Source organism: Tupaia chinensis, unplaced genomic scaffold (assembly GCF_000334495.1).
Source record: "Tupaia chinensis unplaced genomic scaffold, TupChi_1.0 Scaffold000688_1, whole genome shotgun sequence".
Taxonomy (NCBI): domain Eukaryota; kingdom Metazoa; phylum Chordata; class Mammalia; order Scandentia; family Tupaiidae; genus Tupaia; species Tupaia belangeri.
In genome coordinates, this window is record NW_006160211.1 from 1,514,668 (window position 1) to 1,533,000 (window position 18,333).

At 37.1% G+C, this 18,333-nt stretch overlaps 1 protein-coding gene across 2 annotated transcripts in view; it reads right to left on the minus strand.

The window, feature by feature from the left end:
* MAP4K5 (mitogen-activated protein kinase kinase kinase kinase 5) overlaps positions 1-18,333 on the minus strand; it is a 127,940-nt gene that overhangs the window by 16,471 nt on the left and 93,136 nt on the right. Inside the window, exons 15-28 of one of the 2 annotated variants that reach the window (XM_006160516.3) lie at positions 17,948-18,015; positions 15,944-15,986; positions 15,538-15,691; positions 14,304-14,401; positions 14,088-14,129; positions 13,117-13,201; positions 8,379-8,458; positions 8,020-8,080; positions 6,598-6,600; positions 6,398-6,512; positions 5,762-5,820; positions 4,388-4,491; positions 3,828-4,005; positions 326-394 (exon numbers count right to left, since the gene is read on the minus strand). In XM_006160516.3, coding sequence (XP_006160578.1) covers positions 326-394; positions 3,828-4,005; positions 4,388-4,491; positions 5,762-5,820; positions 6,398-6,512; positions 6,598-6,600; positions 8,020-8,080; positions 8,379-8,458; positions 13,117-13,201; positions 14,088-14,129; positions 14,304-14,401; positions 15,538-15,691; positions 15,944-15,986; positions 17,948-18,015 — 1,159 coding nt within the window. Of the gene's footprint in view, positions 1-325; positions 395-3,827; positions 4,006-4,387; positions 4,492-5,761; positions 5,821-6,397; positions 6,513-6,597; positions 6,601-8,019; positions 8,081-8,378; positions 8,459-13,116; positions 13,202-14,087; positions 14,130-14,303; positions 14,402-15,480; positions 15,692-15,943; positions 15,987-17,947; positions 18,016-18,333 lie in introns of both variants that reach the window. The other variant, XM_014592427.2, reaches the window with a different exon arrangement.

Below are 18,333 nucleotides of genomic sequence, written 5' to 3' on the forward strand. Positions count from 1 at the left end.
TGGGAGTCCAGCAACATAGCCATTACGCTAACTGCTGGTTCCCATTTTTACATAGAATTTCACTCCAAGGTCATGACAAAAGTTCTAATACAATGCTTCCAAGTAGAATAGTACATACCTCAGGCATTAACACACAAAGTCACAGAGGATGGTAGTGACAAACAGGTCAACTAATTGCTACATCTATAATCAATTTAGGATTTTCTTTAATAAACCCAGGCCACTTATAGTAGACAAGTAAAAATCCTAAATTATAATTCAATATAATCAATTCCATTTCAAAACATTTAGTATATTTTTTTAAAAGCCTCAAAATAGTACTTACTGTCCAAACACACTAAAACTGTATCTCTTTCCAACTGTGTGACATGAATAGAATCTAACTGTTGACTGCCTAGGGAGGAAAAAAAATGTCAGTTATACAACATGTTTCAAAAACTAGAGCTTAGAAAATGAACACACATTCTAACTGTAGCTATGATTTTAAATTAGCCTCTCAAAATGTAACATTGAAATTGCATTTTGTAATACATTCTCTTTCAAAAGATGTATGTAAGTCAACTGAAAAGAATAAATGTATTTAGCTCTTCATGGCTGAGTTGAGAAAAACCCAATATATATTTAATTAATATCTCAGTTCTAGAAAGGTTATAGAAACAAAAGGAAGTGAAGGGTGATATGAGGACGAAAGTAAGATGCATGCTGCACAATGGCTAAATTTTGCTCTGCATTTCACACTAAGTGAGATGAAAACAAGATCAGTAAAGTGAACCACAGTATCCTTGATATAAAAAAAGCAAGTCAATCAAAAAAGCACAAGGATTAATGAAACTACGAGAGAGAAATTTCCCTAGTTTTGGTGTATGTTTATAGGTGGGTGAGAGTTTCCTTATTAAAAAGTCACTGCATACCATAAGAGGCAATATTGCCAATGACATCTTTGCAGGATGCAACTCTCATCACTGCTAATATTCACAGGGCTGCCTTTTAAACAAAAAGATGTAACATTTTTGCAGAACATGGTCTTGAATGGTCTAGTTGATTTAAGAAAAGAGTTTGGAATATTTAGGTGTACTCATTCTTAATTATAACTCTTTGGGAAGCCTGTGGATCCTCTTCCTTAAAAACTGTACATTCAAACATAAACACAAAATTTCATATAATACAGTGAGGTGTTTGTGGACTTTCCAAAGCCCACACATGATGAAGAATCCAGATCTACAGAATCAATAAACTGTCCCTAAGGTAACATTCTAAAAACAGCTTTTCTCAGTTAGTCTATGCGTTCATTCAGTAAATGTTCACTGAGTGTTGATCATATGCTATGCACTACCTTTGGTGCTAAGGATATTGCCACAATAAATCAGACTAAGACTAAGTCTTGGAACAGGAGTTCATCTTAACATTATGTCTGTTCCCAGTTCAAGGTACAGCCTTTTATTAATAGTTCAGTAATGAATATAGCTGGAAGTTGGAATAACAAATCAATTGTGAAAATGGCCTAATAAGGATAAGTGCTGAACTATTAGGTCATCAGGAAAGTGATGACATAATTTTACATAGAAAAACACGGAAAAATATGGCATGATTTTCCTGGTGACCTAATGGAAAGGCTGCTGCATCTCTGCTTGAGGGTGATCTGATTATTTTCAGGTAATTCTGGCCCTCTCCAGGAGGTAGTTTGGTGTCTGCTTTAATTTAGCCTAGACAATGTTAAAAGTGGGTAAAATAGTGTATGTCAGGCATTAAAAAAATAAAGAATAACAAAACTCTCAAAAAAGAAATCCCAAACTTTTTTCTTTTTCTTTTTTTTAATTCCCAGAGGATCTCTGTCTCACTACAGAGATAGACACGGAAAGGGAGAAAGCACCTCCTAATGGGACACAGTTACACCACAATCCCTTCTCCATTTCTCAGTACTGTCTGGATTTGCGGCATGCACACACACATACACACATGTGCCTGGTGTGGTTTTCAAGTCAACAGGGTTGGGATTCAAACTGCAGTTGAATGTGGGATCTGGTTCCCTTAACCACTAGGGTATAGGGCTGGCCTCCAAAAAGCCCCAAACTGAAACTCTAAAGAGGACTCAGTGAATGTCCAGCCTTGATCAATATACCCTCCTAATATAACATCCAGAATAAAGTGGTTGCAAACACACCTCAGAAAACTGTATGAAATTATCTACACTAACCAGCGAAAAGCAAAAAAAAAAAAAAAGGTGAATGACCGAAACTAACACGGCAAAAAAAAAAAAAAAAAAAAAAAAAAGAAAAAAAGAAAAAAGTTAGGCTGTCAAAAAAAATTTTTTTCTTTTTAAGTAAATTGATCTATAAAAGCCTTCTTTTGGGTAATAACTTCATAACAGGGACATATTTCTATTTGAACTGCTTATATCTCATGATAAAGCACTATCAAAATTTACCTTTCTGTTATCTACAGCAAGGGGGCATGAATTCAGCTCAACCAAAAGCATTAAACAAGAAATTAAAAAGAAAAGCAAGATGCAGATGAGAGAGAGAGAGTATAGAAAACGACCTGGTCCCTAAGGAGTGTTTATAGTCCCATGTAGGCTGGAGTTGCTCCTACGAAGTTATTAAACTTTAAGGAATTTTGTGAGCGACATGGCATTAAGTTGGTAGTCTGAAATTAGCCACAGTTGGGAGTATTTATACCACAGAAATAGGCAACCACCACAGACGGTTACAACTCAAGACCCTATTATCAAACATTTATGAGGACACCACTGGTCACACTGATCTAATTCTAAAAGTGACAGTACTTGTGGTTTCTACATTAGCTTCAATAGCTGGGATGTATATTGAGTTCTTGTGATTTACCTAAGTAGTCAAATGTCCAAAGATATTTAATAAGAAGCATCAAAATTATAATACATATAACAGACTTCTTTATAAGGTAGTAAAAAATATAACTGTTCAGTAATGAAACAGCCCTAACGAAAAGTTCGCCTGACTTCATATGTAAAAGTAGCCCAAAAACCTAGGATTGCAAACAATCTAATAATAATACACTAATACAACAGGAGGCTGAAAAAAATTAAGACCTCCACAATTCTTCATATCATGCATAGTTTTAAAATGAATTATTGATTGATTTGCTTCTATTTAAAATTTTTTTAAATTTAAATTATTCATTTTATTTTTTTATTTATTCATTCATTTATATTTTAGTTTGACCAGAGAGAGACAGAAGGTGAGAGTGAGAGAGAGAGGAAGTGAGAAAGCAAGCCACCAGATTCAGGACTTGAACCCTGGTCGGCCATGTGGGAGTGTCCAGCGCCTTAACCACCACACCACCTGCTGGTCTCCGTTTCTATTTTAAAATTTGAGAATACATTTTCTCATCTTTTCAGAGCTTTCACTGATAGGTTCCTAGGCTAACCAACCATTCTTGGAAAATGTGAGAGAGATTTAAATGGAAAAGCCTGGAGGCCATACTAAGAAGCTTCTATTCAAGTGTGAAAAGCACATTCAACTCTAAAAAGTGAGGGTGAGCTTTGAAAAGCTAATAAAACATTTTGAGTACCTTAGAAAACATAATTATTTAGTAACTCCAAATATTAACTGGTAACAACAAAGACCTTTAAATATCAAGAATCGTTATCAATTTTCCTTGGTAAAATAATTTGTATCAAACTACCTCTGACAATTAGACATCATAAACTATAAGTACACGATTCCCTTGGGCTTACTTGGGAAACTGTATTCTGAATCTTTATTCAAAAAAGTCCAAACTGTTTGAACTTAAGTGTTCTGCTTCTTTTACGAGGAAAATCAATATTCTATTAAAAAGTAAGAAACACTTACCTGCACCAATCTCTGTAAACCATGAAGATGCAGAATTCAAATTGATTGTCTCAAACTGGACGACCTGATTTGATTCAGTGCCCTTACTAATAGCTACACAGACCATAGGGTATTCCTGTTCTGGTATCACCAGCATTTCAAAAACATTCAAAGGACTTGGCAAAGGAAAATCAAAGTGCTGAGAAAATAAACAACAGAACATTAATTTAGAGACAATCCCCCCATTCATACTGTTCATGAATAAAGTACACATAAAAGCTTCCATTTTCCTGATGAATCTAAAAAGAATTATCTCTAAGATGGTAATAACAATAAATGTCCTACAAAAACATGTTTTAGAGAATTGGCCATATAAATCTTTATGGTTATGATGGTTCTGGAAGTTTATTAAGCAAAACAAGTTAAAGAGGAAGTTTTAATAAGAACATAAACACCCCTAAGTCAAATAAACAATAAATAAGTATAAATGTGCTGACCCTAAGTAGTAGTAGTAGAATCTTGTAATTTTAGCTTTAGTTATGATTTATAAAGAAGAAAAATATGAACAAAGTAATATACACCTTTATCAACATGAACTTCTGCATGGGCTCATACCACTGAAGTAAAACAATTCCGGACTGTAAAGCTCCACAGAGGTATTTATGTCCTGTATAAGGGTTTCTGACTGGAAAGGAAGAAAACATCAGATGTACTTAAAACACTAAACACCTTTATATGAAAACATAATTAGCGTAGTCAAAAGCAACAACTAAGCTATACTCACCTAAAAGTTAACTTAGTTTTCTTTATAAAGGCAGTGCTAATATAAGCGAAAACAAGGAAATGTGATCTGACTTAATACCAAAATAAGAATGGAAAAAAAAAAAAAATGTCCAAAATCCCAAGAGGAGAGCGAAGGAGAAGAGACTGCAGTCTGGCTACACCCATGGCGGGTGATTTCGCACTTGTCTCTCTGGTGAGCACACAAGTTCTATAGCAAAAAATCTAAAAAAAAAAAAAAAAAAAAAAAAACTATGTGAAGTGATTATTTACCTGATAAAGAAAGTATTATTTCTGTTAACTTTCATATAATAGATTCTTAAACATAGGAACTTTTCATAAAAATACATTATAAAATCTGCATCTATATGATTCTAAATCAAGTTTAAGTAAGAATAAGAGTAAGTATTGACAAAAAGGTCTTAGATACAACTGAAATGTATAATCTCATTTTTGGCACAGTAGTTTATGGATGTCTACTTAAGACAAGATGAAAATAGTTTATCTTGTATGTATGTATTAATTCACCTTGATGTAACTTCCTTGACTCGGATCTATGAAATTCATATTAATTCTTCCTTTACCCTAATTTGACTCCCACCAATAATAAAGCATATTGATTATAAGAGTAGTTATTTATATTACATGCTAAAGTATTATCTATGAGTTTATTCTGAGACTGTAAACATCTAGACTTTTTTTGGTAAAGTTTATTTATTTACTTCTTCTATTAGACAGACAGACTGAGCACCCGCAACAGGGTCTTGACACCACGACTCGCCCGCAGACAGTCCTGGATGACAGATAGCGTATGCCCGGTACTCAGGAAGGCCTCCTGGAGCCCCCCATCAAGGCATTCCCTGCAGAGCACCCCCTGTACCCTGCAACACTCTCTGGCCCCTAAGACCTTGTTGGAGTTAAAGATCTTGGGAATCTTTATATTTGTAGTACATTTGTGGTTAAATATTTTTGTTTTATGTTGTGAAACTACTATGGCATTTCTATGCCATGTCTCTTTATATACTCTTGTGCTTCAGTGGCATCTTAACCCCTTAATATACTCAAATTAAAACATACTCCCCTCCTCCTCCCTATTAATCTCTTAAGATTTCCCAGATAATTTTCTAAGTGGTAAAAATTCTAACCATCCAGTTTAAGAAACGACATTTACTCACCTATGCAACATTTGTGGCAGCCTTTTGTATCAGGAATCTTTGTTGTTAAGGCAAACTTCCTGAAAATGTAAGATGATATAAATATACCTTACCACAGTGGTTGCCATAGTGGTTTATAAGTCAGTTGCATCAGAATCAGACAGGAAGGACATTAGACAATCTGATTCTATAGAACTAAGGTAGCATCTAGGAATCTATAGTATAAAACTTCCACAGGTGATTTTCATGGGCAGGCAAGTTTAGGAAACACTCATCTTTTGCACTTCAAATGACATACTTTTAACTACCTTTGAAAGTTTTTTTTTTACTAGGGAAGGAATGCTAGCTACCTTAAAAATAAAGAGTAATTTCCCTCGCTCTCAGTAAAATAAAAACATTCTGAGGCTAGCTGGTAGTGTAGTGGTTAAAGTGCTGGATCCCACATAGCAGACTGCAGAGTTTGTGTCCCAGACCCAGCAGCTTGAGAAACATACACGGCATGCATGCGTGATTGCCCAAAATCCTTAGATAAGACTGGAGGAGAGGGAACTGTGGTATGGCCATCCTCCCTAAGGAGCGCTTTCTCATTTTCCTTCTCTCTCTCTCTCCAGAAAACACATGCACCCTACAGCAAATTTTAAAAACAAAAATCTGTACCTTGGTAGTATGCGATCTGGAAACCTATGAGTTTGAATATGAGCAGCTAACCCTGGTTTTTTGGCTTGTTCAAACAAAGCTATAAGATTATGAGAGTAGAGTTGAAAGGTTTTTCCTATAAAAGAGAAACATGTTAACTTTATTATAATAATTTACAACAAACAAATAAATACAATTGTGAAGTTAAAAAAAAAAATTACCTTCTAAAACGAGAAGTCCAGTCCAGTAATGGTCAAACAACCAGGCAAAAAAGAAAAATACAACAAATAAGCAACTCAGTTAATATTATTTCAAAAGATAACAACAAGATGATTGATTTATTTTAAGCAAGCCAATAATTTTGTTTCATAATACATAAATTAGATATATTGTGACTAATAAGTGATCCGGTCAGAATATATACACTTTCATGATGCCAGCATAAAAACAAAATTCCTTTTTTTTTTTATGGAGAGATTTTCACCATAGGGTGCGTGCACTCGCCAGACAGACAGAGAGAGACATAGAGACAGAAAGCGAGAAACCACCCCCCAGGGGGGATGGCCACGCCCGCAATCCCTTCTCCTCCATTCTCCTCTCGGGATCTTGGGCACGCACGCACGCACACAAACCCAGCGTGAGTTTAAGCCGCCGGGTCCAGGACTTGAACCACGGTTGACTACGTGGGAGTCCAGTGACATAGCCATTATGCTAACTGCTGGTTTCCTAAAAACAAAATTGTTAAACACTGTTGTACAAAACCTTATGCTATGGACTGTTACAACTAATGCACATATGATTATTTTAGTATAATATGGAAAATAGATATCATATTTCTGGATAGACCTATTTATCAATAATTTATCAAATTATCCTCCATTAAAATTGAGCGAAGTCTAAACATAACAGAAATACTAAGAGAAGTAAAGCAGACCAACATTCTAAGTCATAGTAAGAATAACAGGGCTATAGTTCCACTCATCCCAGAATAATAATCGAAAATATAAACATAAAAATAAAATTTAAATAGGTTACTCTATAATCAACTTATTTAGAAGACCTTAAAGCATTGGCCCAAAATGGTTAATAAATGGTCCGGCACATGAACCCCACCAGCAAACACCTGTATAAGACACTTCACTGTTTACCCAGCACTTTTGCTATCATCTCATTTAGCTCACACAACCACCTCAGAAGGCAGTTATTGTCACCCCATTATCCTCATTTTATAAATTAAGAAAACTGAGGCTGACAGAGTTGGTACGTGAACTCACTCCAGCTCACAGAAAATGTAAGCAGCTTAATCCTCTGTTTCTTTCCCTTCAACAGAATGGAGGAGTGGTGATGGTGGAGGAGGCTGCATGGAAGGGAACAGCCTCAGGTGATACTCATGTGCTGTCTGTTCTTCAGGTGCAGATGCTTCAGGAGTTTGGGCTGATAAACAGGCCCTGCCCTAACTGAAGATGGGGGAGCCCTTCTCAGCATTTCTTCCCATTCTGAGTGATTAGAAAACACTCGCAAGTTCCAAAGGTACTATACTAGATTTTCCTTACCCAGAATTATAGTAACATTTTAAAACAATGTATATTAAAATTACATTTCTTTGCTTGCATATGGTTTATTTTTCATGATCACATACATACCTGATAATGACATTAAAGTATTATTGATAACATATAGCCAAGTACACTTGCGTGGAAATAACTAAAGGAAGAAAGGAAGACAATTAAAACTCTAATTTTCATTTATAAAAGTAAGGTTACTTCTTAACCTACAAAGTCCAATACCATGAAGTAGTGTAAAAGTGACTATTTTCTATCCTTCAGTTAATTACCAAAACCTAAGAGAAAAGTAAAAATCTTTGAACATGTTTATGTATGACTTTCACCCTTTAAATATCTGTATCATAAAAATTAAAATTGGGGCCCTGACAAATTTATTTAAAGTAAGATACTTCTAATTAAGCTGTCTAGATTCACTTCTTGAGTAAAACTCCTATTACCTGTTCCATTGTTGCCTCATGCAGTTCATTGAGATTCAATGTGTAAATACCATCTTCAGTTCCAAAAATAATGTACTGATCTAAAATAGTCAAAATAAATTATTAGAATTTACTACCATTTTCTGAAATCATTCACTAAACTAATGGTTTTATAACTATATTGGTATTAAGAGTTAGATAGCTATCCACACATCCCAAGTAAAATTATTTTCTAAAATTCCGGCCACATTTTTTACTTCTCCAGTTCCTTTTTAACTCTCTGATTTTATCTTTCTTACTATATAATCTTCTACCTCAACACAATTTTCATATTTGAAGATTATTAGTTCTAAATTTTTGCAAATTACCTCAAATACTTTTTTTTTTTTTGAGAGGTTTTTGCTATAGGGCACGTGCGCTCGCCCAAAAGACAGAGAGAGACAGAGAGACAGAAAGTGAGAAATCACCCCCCAGGGACGATGGCCACGCTGCATTCTTCTTCTTCATTCTCCTCTCGGGATCTTGGGCATAGTACATGTGCCTGGCATGAGTTTAAGCCACCGGGTCCGGGACTCGAAACACAGTCAATTACATGGGAGTCCAGCCACAGCCATTATGCCAACTGTTGGTCCCCTCAAATACTCTTTTTTAAAAATAATGATTTATTTAATTTTATTTACCCATTCATTTATCTTAATTTGTCGAGAGAGAGAGAGAGAGAAAGTGAGAAAGCAAGCCACCAGGTCCAGGACTCGAACCGTAGTTGGCCATATAGGAGTGTCCAGCACCTTAACCGCTATACCACCTGCTGGTCTGCTCAAACTTTTGATTAGAAACTATATAAATCATAACACACCAGAAACAATGAGCACACCTAATATCCAGAGCTTAGTTTCTAAACACTATTTTCACTAAAAAGAACTAGAGATTCTTGGAAAAAAAGACTGGTTCCAATTTTGGAGCAGAGAAAGCTGTAAGAGGACCCCAGAGGGGCTGGCAGGTGGCATGGTGTTTACGGTTCTGGACTTCCACATTGCCATCCATGGTCTGAGTCCCAGACCTAGTGGCTTGCTTTCTCACTTTCCCTCTTTCTCTTTCTGTCTCTCTCTTGCAAGTGCATGTGCCCTACAGAAAAATTTTAAAAATAACAATAATAAATAAAATACAATAAATAATTCTTTTTAAAAAAAGAGAAGCCTAGAAGTGTTGTAGTGTCAGAAAGTAATAAAGTATTAAAAAATAAAGAGGACATTTCACATAAAAGAACACAGGAACTCCCACTGTGGAAAAAAATTGGGACAATTTAAATGTGAAAAGTAATAGTGATAGATCATATCTTGCTGAATAAGGTAACAATTCATAAATTCAAACTTTATAAAAACATGAATAAACGGGAAAGAAGGGAAATTGCCAATGGATGTGAGTGGATGCTAAAACTAGAAAGTGAAAATATGGTGTGTGAGGGAATATTTAATAAACAGAGTCTCAGTGTATCTCCACACTGATTATTTATTAATTAGAACAGGAACAAACAATAATTCGACAGGGAGAAAAGCTAATGAACACCACCTTAACCGACGTTAACATTACCAGTATTTGGACAAGTTGATATAATGTGTTTCATAATAAACTCAAATTAAGGGGCCTTTTGCAAAATAAGTGCTCTCAAAAATGTCAAGATTACGGAGAGACAAGAAAGGTTAAGGAATTGTTCTAGATTAAAAGAGACTAAAGAGACATGGTAGCTAAATGCAATGTGCAATCTTAAATGAGATATTGGGACTGTAAAAATAAAAATGGGATAGAGACTATAAAGAACAATACTGGGAAAACTAATAAAATTTAACTATTTCTTTATTCATAATAGACTGTGTGTACGAGAGAGAGAGAGGAACCCTCCGCTAGGCGGGTCATGAACAATGCTGGGCCTTCACATGTGCCTGGACTGTTTCAGGCTCACAGGGTCAGGTTAGGAATCTGAATTGCTGTAGCCATGTAAAAGTTGGAGCAGCATGTATCACTGCACCACAGAGCTGGCCCCAATAGAATTTAAATATGCCTTTTGAATTAAAAATACTGTTATACTGGGACCAGCAGATGGCATAACGGTTACATTGCTGGACTCCCATGTAGTCGACGGCAGTTCGAGTCCCAAATCCGGTGGCGTAAACTCACACTGGGCGTGTGTGCTTGCATGCCCAAGACCCCGAGAGGGGAGAATGGAGGACATGATTGCGGCGTGGCCATCCCCCCTGGGGGTGATTTCTCTCTTTCTGTCTCTCTGTCTTTCTGGTGAGCACGTGCACCCCATCGCAAAAACCTCTCCAAAAAAAAAATACTGTTTTATCAATGATAAATTTCCTGATTTTTAAAATTTCACTCTATAAGAGACTATTTTTGTTCCTAGGAATACACACCGAAATACAAGGGGTAGAAGAACATGATGTCTCCAACTTATTGTCAAATATTCACAAAAAATGCATATAGGTAGAAAATTATAAAACATGGGGTAAAACAGAAACAATTGATGCTGAGCATATGTGAGTTTCCTGTGCTATTTTCTAATTTTTCTGTAGTTTGTGATTGTACCAAATAAGTTACACACCCAGCCCTGGTGTCACAGGCAGCAGAGTGTTACTGAAGAATACTGAAGTCCTAAATGGGAGGACTGGGTTTGGATTCTGGGTTGACCTGAACATGTTGGGTACACCTGTGATTCTGGCTGGCTGTGAGACCTGGGGAAGGATTGTGGCATGGCAATGCCCCACTGAGGGGACCTAGATGTGTGTGTCTGTCTCTTTCAAGAAAGAGAGCTTAAAAAATAGTTACAAACAATAAAAAGATTATCTTATTGTTAAAAGTATTTTCTGTTGGGGCTGGCAGGTGGCATGTTTATGGTGCTGGACTCCCATATAGCCGACCACAGGTTGAGTCCTGGGCCTGTCAGCTTGCTTTCTCACTCTCTCTCTCTCTCTGGTCAAATTAAAATAATAATAGTAGTAATGATAATGATGACAAATAAAATTAAATAAATAATTTTGGGAGGGGGAGAGGTTTTTGCTATAAAGTGTGTGCGCTCGCCAGAAAGACAGACAGAGAGACAGGAAGTGAGAGATCAGCCCCGGGGGAGATGGCCACGCCGCAATCCCTTCTTCTCCATTCTCCTCTTGGGATCTTGGGCATGCACACATACACGCTGGGCATGAGTTTAAGCTGCTGGGTCAGGGACTCAAACCACAGTCGACTACATGGGAGTTCAGCGACATAGCCATTATGCCATCTGCTGGTCCCTAAATAAATAAATCTTTAAAAATATGTTTTGTTATGCTTTTTTTAAAGTTTACTTATGTTTATTTATGAAAGATAGCCTATGGCACACATGGAAGAGAGAGAAAGAGAAAGACAGAGAACCCTTGCCAAGTCTCATCACACTGTAATTTCCCTTTCTGGAGATCTCCAGCTTGTCAGGATCCTCGGCACACATGCATGCACCTGGCATGTTTTCAGACCAGCCAGGGGTCTCAAACCCATGGCCAGCCAGCCATGTGGCTTCCAACAGTTCAATTTGGTACATACTACACTACCAGGCTTGGCCTTTTCTGTTAGACTAAGAGTGACATTTAAAGCAGATCCTATATGATCTGTATTTATTACTGTACTGAAGCGAAAGCAGACATTTCCTTAACCCCTCTCTGCCTAAACCTTTTATGGTTAATTGCCACTCAGGAAGACTTATTCTTTCCTTGGAACAAGGTGAGTATTAAGACAATTCATGTTATAATCACACTGAAAATCAGAGGGGTTAAGTTTGTTTTCCAAATCACATGGAAATGACACAGTGGGAATTCAAATCCAGATCCATTTGATTCCAAATTTTTGTCCCTACATGTTATGCTTCCTCACTTGAAAAATACAGTCTAAATTTTTAAAAAAGTCATCATTTCAGACTTACAGAAAAGCTGTGAAAGTAAAATCTATTACCAAATAGGAATATTTCTATTAAATAATTCCTTAATATTAACAAAGATTCCATAAACACTGAACATTTACCACTTTGCTTGATTCTTCTTTTTCCACATATATACTTTTTTAAAAACTGCTTAAGTTATGAGTATAATGTCCCTTTACTCCTAAATATTGAAAAAAAAAACTTAGGAAAGTCGTATATAATCACAGGACATTAATACTGAAACAATAATAGTCTCTGTAGTATAAACCTTACTGATTGAGATTATAAATTGTCCCAGTAATGTCCTTTCATAATAAAGTTTCCCAAATTAAGATGTAATCAATTGTGATGTCACTTTAGTTTTCCTTTAATTAAGAATAGTTCCTGTATACTCTTTAAAATAAGATTTATTTTATTTATTCATTCATTTATTTTAATTTGACCAGAGAGAGACAGAGAGGGAACGTGAGAAAGCAAGTCACCAGATCCAGGACTTGAGCCGTGAGGGAGTGTCCAGCACCTTAACCACCATGCCACCTTCTAGCCCCCCTTTGTACTCTTAAATTTTAGTGCCTTTAAACCAAAATCCTCCTACCTTTCTAGGTTGTTGCTTCTAGCCCCCCTTTGTACTCTTAAATTTTAATGCCTTTAAACCAAAATCCTCCCACCTTTTTAGGTTGTTGCAAGTCCCTAAATCGTTAAGTCTCAAAAGTCATATTTTTAATGTAAACAATCTCATTTCACTATCATAGGGATCCTTTTCTATAATAAATATTATACTGGAGATGTATATAAACTCAGACATTTTACCTTTTGTATCAGGGTGTATCCAGGATGTTGCACAATTAATTTTCAAAGGGCAGCCATCAAAAACTTTTGAAAAACATGCTCCCATCTTACATATGAAAAAAAGAAAGGTTGACTTATTTGATTAGATAATTTCATATATTTTCAGAAAATAGCTAAGATCATTATAAAATGCCAAACTTCCTATTATTTGCATAGTGTCACCCCAAAACAAGCTTTGTATCTGTACATAATGTAGCCCTTTCTATCACGAGAGTCTCATATTCTTCCCTTTTGTAATATATCAGTACTACTTTAGGGGAAATACACCAAATTTACCAAAATATCTGCATACATCAATGATACAGCCTAGAAATGTTAAATTAATGCTTTTTTTCCTAGAGCTAAAAATTAATCTGAAACAATGGTTGATTTTATTCAGTAACATTATGGTGATTATAATTTTTACATAGCTATGTAATAGTTACTAGAGACAAAACCAGTAATATTTACCTATTTTTACTGAATAAAAAGTACAATTTACAAAACATGCCATTTATATAACTGACTGAGGCATCTTACCAAATAGGCTCCACTGAAGGACCAGGAAAAAAGTAATAACATAAGCTTCCCTGTTCTTTTACATTGTGTATAGTCCAATGTGAAAACGGCATCAGCAGGAGAAAGATATTCAACCCACACAATGAAGCAGACACAGTACTTATTAATATCATCACATTACATTTTTTATTTTTAGGCTGAAGAATATATAGCTAGTATGAGGACACAATTGACAGTTGTTATAAAAAATGAAATACTCTCCAAATTCTAACCAAGTGACTCAAAATAGGGCACGTGGTACATCCAAATACATCTGATACCTTTGTATTTTGTGAAAGCTTTCCTTTCAATGGCTCAAAATACTTGGTAGCTGATATACTGGTGCTTCTAAAGAGAGAAAAATGGCAAACAGTTTGCACGAAAATATTCCTTACCAGAACTTTTGGAGTGGGTGGAAGGCCATTGATGGCTGGTTTCTGTGGAAAAAGGAAAAATGATTTTTTAGTAACATTAAGACCTCTAAAACCTCAAGAAAAATCTTTATTTAGAAATTCAGTTATTTGAATTCTTAAACTAGAAAAACTATGCCTCTCATGTGATAAATATCGCTTTAGTTACAACTAAAATCACCAAATGCCTGCTACACTTACAGGGAAGTCTCGTTTGTCCTTTTTTCGTGGTAACTGTGGTGCTTGTGCTGATCCTTCTGTATTTTCACAAATCAGTTTTGAAATACCATCACCATTTCCTAAAGACAATCATGATTAAAAGCTGAATGACCACACAAATACTTTAAACAATAATCCCCCCCACCCCCCGCACTACTTGTCTTTGCTTGGGTAATCCTTTATTGGGAATATTCTCTACTGCCCAATAAGTTAATGTATCCTAGGTGACTTTACCTAGATTCTGCAGAAGAGCATTGTTCTTTTTTATTGGAGAGGTTTTTGCTATAGGGCGCATGCGCTCACCAGACACACAGAGAGAGACAGAGACAGAAAGCGAGAAATCACCCCCCAGGGGGGTGGCCATGCCGTAATCCTTTCTCCTCCTTTTTCCTACCAGGATCTTCGGCATGCACGCACACGTGCCTGGCTGAGTTTAATCTACCAAGTCTGGGACTCAAACTGCAGTTGACTACATGGGAGTCCAGTGACACAGCCATTACACCAACTGCTGGTCCCTGTTATTATTATTATTATTATTTTTTAACCAGTGGACTTAATCCATGAGAATAACAAATGATTTTCCATATTTAGAGGAATAATAAAATTTGACCTCATAACTGAACTTCAATCTACCTTTACTGTCCTACCTTCCAGTATACACCCTTCGAAAGCTTCCATGTCGATTTTCCTGCTTCAGTGCATGTGCTCATTCTTTGTGATTTTCTAAGAACACCTGTCAGCACTGCCTACCTCTACAGGGGGCTCACCAAATCCTTTAACATCCTGTAAGAGATGAGCTGCTCTATTCCTTACCCTTACTACCCTCAAAATCTCTGGTCTTTTCTTAGAGACAGGTAATTATTTTAGGAGAAATTTATACAAGTTATCGTTCCTAATGTTTTATGTATGTGAGTACAACTTCTGCAGCAGACCCCAAACTTCTAGAGGGCAAGAATATGCATTCATCACTTCAGATTCTTAAATATTTAGTAATGGATCAAATTAAGGATGAAGTAGATTGAATCTATTTACAGCCTATTCGTGTGGAATTAAAGAACTTTCACAAAGCTTGACGCTTTAATAGGAATGACTAAAGAATACGGATATCCTTTAAATACAAGAATAAAATGACTTTCTTTTCCGTTTTCACTTTATTTACCCAGATCACAGTATCTAGCCGTATGCACTCCAGGACTGCTGACACTGCTAGCCATACCAATAGAAGAAGTCTCTGCTACTGGACCACAGCTTGGGCTACTCTGTCTTCGGAGGACACGGGGAGCTCTGGTCTCTGAATCAGGACAACGTTTTATGGTTGATGATTTTTCTTCATCTGGGAAGTTGTCTTCAGGGTAACTGTTGAACCTTGGCTAGTAACAAGAAGAAAAAAATGTACTTTTAAAAACTGTAGATAAAAAACAATCAGCCCAGCCACTCAGAGCAGGTAGCAGGGTACACTGAGAAACATGGAGCTGTGAGAGGCCTGGATTCGGACGTGCTGGGCACACCTGCACGCATCTCTGCAGCTAAGGTCCTGGGTGACCGGGAAGACAGGAGGAGGACTGTGGCATTTATATTTATTTAAGTAAGACTTTACTGTTCAAAATCCTTAAGCGGCTCACCTTAGGAGGTAGGGGAGGTGGTATTGCACGTTTTGAGGTTGATCTAACACAAAGAGAAAAATGCAGTTTAGATGGAAGAAAATCACAATAGAAAACATAAAGATACTTTTAAATATACACTAAAATCTGTTTATATACAGAGTATATAAAAGACAAATAGATCATGTAGAGCATGAAATCTTTACGAAGAAAACATTTCCTAGAAAAGATCCTTCATTGTCAAATTGAGTCAGTATGACTATAAAATGTATATTTTGGGGAACAGCAGATGATATAATGGTTATGTTGCTGGACTCCCATGTAGTCGACCAGTCCCTGACCTGGCCACTTAAAACACACTGGGCTTGGGAACCAGCAGTTAGTGTTACAGCTATGTCGCTGGACTCCCATGTAGTCGACCAGTCCCTGACCTGGCCACTTAAAACACACTGGGCTTGGGAACCAGCAGTTAGTGTTACGGCTATGTCGCTGGACTCCCATGTAGTCGACCAGTCCCTGACCTGGCCACTTAAAACACACTGGGCTTGGGAACCAGCAGTTAGTGTTACGGCTATGTCGCTGGACTCCCCCGCAGTCGACCGTGGTTCGCATCCTGGACCCGGTAGCTTAAAACTCACGCTGGGCGCGTGTGTGTGCAGACCCAAGATCCCAAGAGGAGAATGAAGGAGAAGGGATTGCGGTGTGACCATCCCGCCTGGGGGGTGATTTCTCTCTTTCTGTCTCTTTGAAGAGTACGCACACCCTCTAGCAAAAATCTCTCTTAAAAAAAAAATGTAAACTTTATAAAGTAGACACATCTCTTTTACTTTTAGATATGTTAGATATGTAACAAACACTAAATAAACCAACTAGGAAAAAAAAATGATTCAGAATCCAAAGATTTAAGTGGCAATATCATCAAACCCTTTGCTATTCCAGGCAAGGTCTTCAGACCACAACACTAGCATGACCTGGGAACTTTTATAAACGCACCCTTTACACCTACTGCATCAGAAGCTGCATTTTAACAAGACTGATTTTCAGTTCATCAACAGACTCATCAAAGTTTGGGAAGCACCACTCTAGATCAGTGGTCCCATAAAGCTCTCCACAGGCATTGCCATCAACAGGGAAGTTTTCAGGATATTTAGATTTAGATTCCAGTTGTGTTCCAACAAGTCTTTATCAGTGGATACTGATATGCTGAATTCCATGTAATTTTCCTGCATAACGAAATACTATCCTTTGATCTTTTTCAACCATTAAAAAATGTAAATACCTGGGAACCAGCAGTTAGCGTAATGGCTATGTCGCTGGACTCCCATGTAGTCAACCGTGGTTCGCGTCCCGGACCCGGTGGCTTAGAACTCACGCAGGGCGCGTGTGCGTGGGTGCCCAAGATCCCGAGAGGAGAATGGAGGAGAAGGGATTGCGGCGTGACCATCCCCTCTGGGGGGTGATTTCTCGCTTTCTGTCTGTCTGTCTGTCTCTGTCGGGCGAGCGCACGCGCCCTATAGCAAAAAAAAAACTCTCAAAAAAAAATGTAAATACCACTCATTTAGCTCATGGGCTGTACAAACACAGGCAGGGGGGTCTGATGTGTGCCAACTCAGAGTGGCCCAATGTGACACCAGAAATCTGTATTTCCAAATAGCTGTCGAGTCCACTGCGAGGCACAGATAGGTTAGGTTAGGGATGACTACATCCATGCCCACCCCTCCCTCACTTATCCAGTGAGCAGACAGGTCTAGAATGTGAAGTGACTACAAGAAAGGGATGGGCATGGGGCTTTCTGACTCTGACTTCAGTATTTTTCCTGTGACATCGATGAGTCATCGTATAGTATATCGTTACACGTGATATATTCTGATTAAAAACATACACATACCCCCAAAACCTTAATGGTAAGAAAAATTGGAATAGTTTTACATTGACAAAAGTCACAGTACAACTTTTTAAAGAATAAAATGGGAAGAAATCACTATGTTAAATACAATTTTAATGATGTTAAATTAGAAAACTTACTTCCCAGTATTTGCACCATCAACAAAAGGATTCCACTGTAACATAAAGTTTGGATCTGATGACACTCCCTAAGAAGATGAAAAACATAGTTTAAAATGTTATAGCAAGCATTAACCACTTTATCTGAGTCAAGAAAATACTCCAGTGTCGTGATTATTAATCATGTTGGCATTTAACAAAAATGTTTAGAAAGTTTTTTGCCAGAGGACACATTCACTCACCAAAGAAAGACATAGAGAGGGAAAGGGAGAAAGCACCCAATGGAGTGTAGTCACACCCCATTCCTTCTCTTGTACTTCTCTATCCTGTTGGGATTTGGGGCATGCACACACATGCACCAGTGTGTTTTTCAAGCCACTGGCGCCAGGATTCATATTATGCAACTG